Source organism: Sander lucioperca, chromosome 22 (genome assembly GCF_008315115.2).
Source record: "Sander lucioperca isolate FBNREF2018 chromosome 22, SLUC_FBN_1.2, whole genome shotgun sequence".
Lineage (NCBI taxonomy): Eukaryota > Metazoa > Chordata > Actinopteri > Perciformes > Percidae > Sander > Sander lucioperca.
Genome location: NC_050194.1, coordinates 10380387 through 10387479, shown reverse-complemented (window position 1 = coordinate 10387479; position 7093 = coordinate 10380387). Strand labels below are relative to the sequence as shown.

Sequence of the window (7093 nt, the reverse complement as noted above, 5' to 3'; positions counted from 1 at the left end):
TATCAGGCGTATGCTCATATGGTAATTAAACATGACAGACATCTGTAAAAATGTTTTGACTTGTTTGGATTTTAATTTAACAATAAAATGACATTTTGCTTACAGTAGGTGGAAAGGGCACAGACATACGAGTCATTATTTAAATTTAATTTGAAAATTAAAAGCAACAAAACCTTGAGCTTTGTACGTGAAAAGTACTACTGGATGAGGATGCAGTCTACTTTACTGCTAAAATTATACTTTTTGAAGAAACAGAACAGAGTGCAGTGGAGGTGATACTGATGAATAGCATTCACTCTTTCACATCCTTACCACACTAAATATGCCAAAGTACATAGAACATGGATAATGACATCTTAATTACAAAAAAATAATTTAAATGCAGTATGTTTCACCTATTGCAATACTACACACAGCACAGTTTGTATTGATAGTGTGCCATTTGGATAGCATATGCACTGTGCACTATTCAAATGTGGCACACAGAGAAAGCAGGCATGGAATTAACATTCCACTACCACACAGACGACAGTAGTCACTATTCTCTTGAAACCATACACAGTGTCCAAAATATCACGGATGACTGAGAACCGGCAGGAAACTCGGTGAGGGGTGGCACACTTGGCAGCTGCCACGTATAAACACTGCAAAAAGACAGCCAATGTTTGTTTTTGTTTTTTACTGGAGTGAGATGACAAAGCAGCTGTCAGTGCTAAATAGAACAAACCGAATGTGTTGTGTTTGTCTGCGTGGATGTGGAAGCATGGATAAACCCGAGGTGCTTTCAGTTTGAGGGGCACATTTGATGTGTGCTTACTAAGAGTTTTATGTTTGAGCTTATCCTTCTCGGTCTTGCAGAAGTTTGCGCTTGACAGTTGAATTCTCAGACGAGAGGTGAACAAAAAGAGCTCCAGCAGCGGTTCGTGCCCTCAGCTCATACATGTCGTAGTCATGGGCCCACTCCACGTTTCCCCAGTGCTGAATCTGTGCAGGAGAAAAACATGTTAAGAGAATAACAACAGAGAACACTGCCTGCAGGATGAGCAGCATGTTAAACTTTGTGTTTCTTAATTGTTATACTGAAGGCACTACATGCAGCAGTGCAAGATAGAAAAAAATACATGACTGCATTAGCAAAGTAATTTGAAGAACTTCTGTAAATAAGTTTAACCAAGACTCAGGAGAACAAAGTCAGCTTCTACACTGCATTGTACATTGTGTGCTAGTCTCGCATTGCCAGACCTCCGGCTAGTCCACACAACATTCCTGGATAGGAGAAAAACGTGCTGTGGTTTATTGGCATTTCCTTAAACTAATCACAATCGTGTGTGATGAGAATTTTACTCCAAAAAATATATATATAATTTGATTGTCGGTTCTAGCTCGGAGGGTGTTTCCCAAATCGACTGGAGTTAGAATACCAACACAAAAAAAGTGGAAGGTGAGGGACATCCAGCCGAAAATGAGGGACATCCGGCGGTACCTCTGGCGGCACCAGAACAATCCCATAAATGTAACGTCGTCGTTATGGAGTAATTGTGTGCTAACGGCTCAGGTTTTATGGGGAATATGATAAAAAACAGAAGAGGGCATTGTTTTTCCAGAGTAAATGAAGCCATCCTTTTGAGTTTCTTGCAATTTCAAATGGGTTGGCAGAATAACCGGAAGAAAAAAAAATATTCTGCTCTTCAATAAAGATTGAAGAAGCAAATATTCTCTTTGCAAGAGGAGTTCTGAGATTTCTGGGAAATGTTATAAAAAACACTATAACAATAACAGTGTCACAAGACAGAGGCCACCAAGCATCTTGACCAAGGGCTTTGTTTATGGTCATCACAGGAAAGAAATATGGCCAATGATACCAACTAAAAGAAGTTGATGGAAACACCATTCTGCCACTCTCCTACCTGGTATTCCTCCTCCAGTCTAGAGAGCAACACAGCCTGTTCCACACTCAGATGTCTGTCAATCATCCCCATCGACAGCACAACAGACTTCAGCTGGGTGATCACAAACTCAAGCCCTGCACAGGAGAAACCGTATTACTGTATAGCTCTGTCCTGCTACTGTTAAAGCTTATTATAACACCGTTTACCCAAGCAAAATGATTAAATACCCCAACTATTACAGTTACCGCACAACCTAAATATTCTACACATGTAATCTTGTCATCAGAGCACGTATGATACTATTTAGCACTACAGGTAAATCATCTAAACCAAGGCCTGTTTCAAAAGAGCTGTGCTTATCTTGGATCAATTTGGAGATGTTTTACCTGTCAGGGACCAGAAGTTGTAAGAATTCAAGTGTTGCCGAAACGTGTCCTTGGTTGCCTCTGGGATTTCGGGACCCAAAATACTGGACGAGGAGCCAATAGTGACATTATATCTGTAATTGAGTTGTGGGAGATAAAGACAATTAGGAGAGAGCTTAATATGGTAGCTACATTAACAACGGCTACATCGCCATTTTAGGGGCTTTAATATCAGCCGACGCGCCTTGACTGTGACTAAAGATAATGCTGCTGTTACCTGTTTTCAATCCAGTGCAGCACCGGGTCCCACTCATTCTTCTGCAGCTCAACCAATCCGTGAGGCTCATCTACTCTGTAACTAAACAAGACATAAACACCATTAACATGTAAAGCCATAACTGCAAGCAACTCACCTTAAACAATGTAAAAAAATAATTAAAAAAAACTAAATATCTCAGCAAATAACCAACATGTAAATTCAACAAGCTTGTCCAAATGCAGTATCTTTTCTGCAGCAATCAAGTTCTAAATAATGTGACGTGACATTTAATATCTATGTCGTCATTGTATTAATCTCTCTCTTTTTTTGCTGTATGCATTAAACAATGATTATAATGACCTTACATCCCTATTAAGGGAGTATTGTTAGAATTTAGCTCTGGCAATATGGATGTACAGAACACTGAATGAGTTATGCTTCTTATCCAAAGAAACTACAAAGCCCCTGTTCTAAAAAGAATTAATAATTTCATAAAAAGGTTAAGTCAATAAGAAAATAATGAGTATACCAGACAGTATCAGTCTCCAGAAACTTCAGGGCAGCATTGATCATTTGCTCCTTGTTACGTTGTGTGGGATTGTCCAGAGCTGTGTTGCACAGTGTAGTCTGCAGGAAGAGTGTACCAACATTACTCTTTCGGTCAGTTACATTTTTAGTTAAACATCCTTTACTAGTGCCAGGAAAAAAAAACTAAAAGCATGAAAAGAGCTTCATGGCAAAAACAATAGCTAGCAATGTTTTTCTTCTGAGAATCAGAGTTAGTCTGGATCAACAGAAGAACATTTCCAGGATAATTGCCTGACATCCGTGTCCCTCTCCTTCCGCTCTCTGTGTGTTGCCGTTCTCAAACTCCATTTGCTTTGGGAAACAACAACAAACTTTGAGCTGGCAAGCTATACTCTGAAAATGGAAAGTTTGAAGAAAATTTGGATTGTGCAACAATGCAGGACTGCTTCGTTCTTTCGGGAAATGATTGTAAAGATTTACAAAGAATATGTTTACGGCATTTACTATCTAACTGGGCAACATGACATCATGACTTTGCGTAAACATACACGCCCACTTTCTTAAGCCAAGTGGCGTGTTATCTGTACGCATTTTGAGCTATCCGCGTGTATGTCTACGCTGTATACAGCGGACGTAAACATACACGCCACTTGGCGTGTTATCGTGAGAAGAAAGCGACGTTTGAGTTTAGGACACGTGACACACGGGTTGGATTTAGGAAAAGAAGAACCGGTTGGGTTTAGTAAAAGAGGAAACGTGACACGCGGGACACGATCTCCGATCTCCTGGGTCAAAGTCCTGTGTTGTTACCCATCCACCAACCTCCCTATGCGGATTTTCACCCTTTCATACTACTCGCTACGGCGTAAATTCACATGCAATCGCAAGGTAATGTAAGTCAATGGAGGACAAACGGTGTTGATAAACACGCTGAAAAGCGAGTATGCGTCTTGATAACACGCCAATAATGGCATACGGATTTGCGTGTCATACATACGCCATTTCATGAGATCAGTCTGAACTGGGACGTTTTGGGCCCGATTTGGAGAGGATTGCTATGGATGAGGTACACACGGCGATACAATTGTAAGAGCAAATGACGTTTAACCATGTATCCAGCTAGTTTAAATAACTCACGCTACTGTAATGTTAACTTCATTTAATATTATATGTGGCGTTTGCTTTTGCAGGGTGCAAATGTGCCAGCTAAACAAGTTCCTTCCCGAGACCATTTTGCAGAGCCACCGTTGCTGCGTCCGGAACTTAGTGGCGCCCAAGACGATTGATTTAAAGAAATGCAATGCAACAACCCAGAGCTTTTTTTCCTCCTACGCTGGAATGTACAGTACGTGTGCTGAGCCAGAGGTGGGACCAAGTCACTGTTTTGCAAGTCACAAATAAGTCTCAAGTCTTTGTAGTGAAGTCCCAAGTCAAGACAGGCAACAAATCACGAATATCATGAACAAGTTTTATCAACTGCTACTGAACTTACACTGGCACTGCACTTTCATGTTTATGTCTAAATGAAACAAAAAGATAGATGCAATGGAAGAAAAAAAAACAATCATAGTGTGGCAGTCTGCCACAAATAGGTCCTAGAGTTCTAGATTAAAGTTACTCACTTTATGGATGAATAATCTGTACGTGCATGTGTGTGAGAGAGAACATAACAATTTGCATAAAACATCAAGGAAGGCATAAACAGTTTTATTCACCCACAAGGTTGTGCTTTTTTCTGTAACTTAGAGTTAACCCACGATTTCGCTGCTGTAACGTTAGCAGATTGCAGCGCATAGCCGTTTACTTTCAAAGCTGATTTGTCATCTCGTTTCAGGTTAACAGCAGCTTCAAATGTCAAAAGAAGTTGTTGCATCTTTATCTGTAATTTTTCGAGCCTCGTGTTTTGCATATTGCCATCTGTTTTTTGTTGACCACTATATAGTCTTTATCTTTGGTGTCATCATTTCCAACTGGCACTCAGCGACATAACTTCACTTCTTCATGCTTCTCTCCGGCATAATGCTCTCCGGTCTGTCCGATTGGCTAAAGTGGATCTGGGAAATGATGCGTTCATTTGTGTTCATCACTTGCTGGGAATTAATAGCTTTTAAAAAGTATTTTTTTTCATTAATTAATTTGTAAAATATGTTTTAAATAAAGGGGAAAGGTATCAAGTCTTTTTAAGTCAAAAGGCTCAAGTCCAAGTGAAGTCACAAGTCATTGGTGTTAAAGTCCAAGTCGAGCTGCAAGTCTGATTTTCTCGAGTACAGCCTAAAGTTATCAAATTTGCGACTTGAGTCTGACTCGAGTCCATAGGTGCATCTCATAAACCTTAAATTGCCTCCTCGACTCCTCCATTTGTCTCCCTTCCACTGAGGAGGCATGGGAGAGGCGCGAAGAAATCATGGGGGGAGAGAGGCAATGAGCAAATGTGTTTTTAGAGGGATGAGACGTCACATGAATTCGTCAGCTGTTTGGGTGGAGTTAGCAACTCCTTCAGCTGTACGGCTTCCGGGGAGGCTGCTTTTGTGTATCCTTGCTCATGGCTCCTCGGTGATCCCTCTTTGATGCTCGCTCCTCGGGACAGAAATAAGAGCTTTGAGACGGTCTTCACCGAGGAGGTCCAGAACAACATCCGGTTCAGCCGAGGACCGAGGAGTCGAGGAGCTATCAAATAAAGGTTATGAGATGCAGCCCAATTGGTGACTCGAGTCCAAGTCATGTGACTCGAGTCCACACCTCTGAGCCAGACCTTACTCCACAGCGCTGTGGAGTTAGGTCTGGCACTGCGAGACTAGTTCTGGAGTAAACCTCCGCGTGGCAATCTCTGTCTGTGTCAAACTGGGTTGCAGCAGCTCATAGTATACAACAAGTCAGGGCTTTTCATACTTTTTGGAAACCGTGACCTAGTTTTCTGGTCCCAAACTCTCACCACCTTCCCACAAGAAGAACTGTCAAGTTGTTAGGACATGTCAATTGGCCTATGGCATATTTTTCAATAGCATGGAGGAGGTTTAAAAAGTATTGTGTTCAAATTTATTGTTTGTAATTGAAAACACATTACAAACATATCCATATAGCTGTTTTAAAACATATCAAGCAACCCTAAATTGGTTCTGACCACAAGGATAAGAAACTAAAGCCTCTCCAGTTCCCAGTTAAGGATCATACCAGGTGCATAGTGTAGAACTTGAGTGTGTCTCTTTGAGCATCCCACTCTGTTGCCACGGCGATGGCCAGGACTTCATTTGGCACTGTGAACAGCTTCCCTCCAGGAGTTTTCAGTTTCTTTCTGTCTAGGTTTATCTCATATAAACCACCTAAATAAAAATATTATGAAAATATTAATTAAGTAGAAAATGACACAGAGAATGAACAACTACTTAAGCGGTTATATTATCAAAAACTTGCTTTTATTACCAACAAATTAACTTTGCCCCAATCACAGAATTCCCATACTCGATCCATTGACATTTGACACTTACCTTCACCTTGGGATATACTGACATCTTGATAAAATCTTTTTCTTTCTAGAAACAGCAGAACACATCACATCAGTCAGCACTCGCACAACAAGGTTAATGTACTGCAGCAGAAAAATAGATGTATCTTACCTGTTATGGCTGTGGAGTATTTCAAAGCAAACCGAAAGTGCGGACTGCGCACTTTGTTGGGAGAAAGGATATTTCCAAACTGACTCTGAAGTCTAGCAATGCCCCTAAACATAGCGACAGTTATGTGAAGATATGTTTGTAAGATAAGCTAACGTTAGCTGACAGGCTAGGCTACCTGTTTCTGACCGCAGTTCGTTAATTTATTAAACGCCACATTTGTATACGAGTGAATGTTTTTCGTATTAGCATCAATTCTTGTTTATACCGTACTGGCTAACTGTGTAAAGTTGCTATATACTACCGCACATTTCTCCCTCAGCTTTCACACAGCAGGTCCTGTCCTGTGGTTCAAAAGCACGCGTGTGACCTCTGTGCGTCGCAAATACTGTTTATAGGTGGGAAATGTAGTTTTAAAAGTGCTTCTACGCACTGTAAAAC

General features: G+C 40.8%; 1 protein-coding gene across 1 annotated transcript; it reads right to left on the bottom strand.

Moving 5' to 3' along the window:
* Window positions 1-51: 51 nt before the first annotated feature.
* atpaf2 (ATP synthase mitochondrial F1 complex assembly factor 2) lies at window positions 52-7058 on the bottom strand. Its single transcript, XM_031291229.2, has 8 exons — window positions 6656-7058; window positions 6527-6571; window positions 6213-6361; window positions 3043-3140; window positions 2532-2612; window positions 2276-2388; window positions 1908-2023; window positions 52-984 (listed from the first exon to the last, which is right to left on the bottom strand). The coding sequence occupies exons 1-8, from the start codon at window positions 6765-6767 to the stop codon at window positions 838-840; spliced, it is 861 nt and encodes a 286-aa protein (XP_031147089.1). The 5' UTR covers window positions 6768-7058; the 3' UTR covers window positions 52-837.
* Between the last annotated feature and the right edge of the window lie 35 nt (window positions 7059-7093).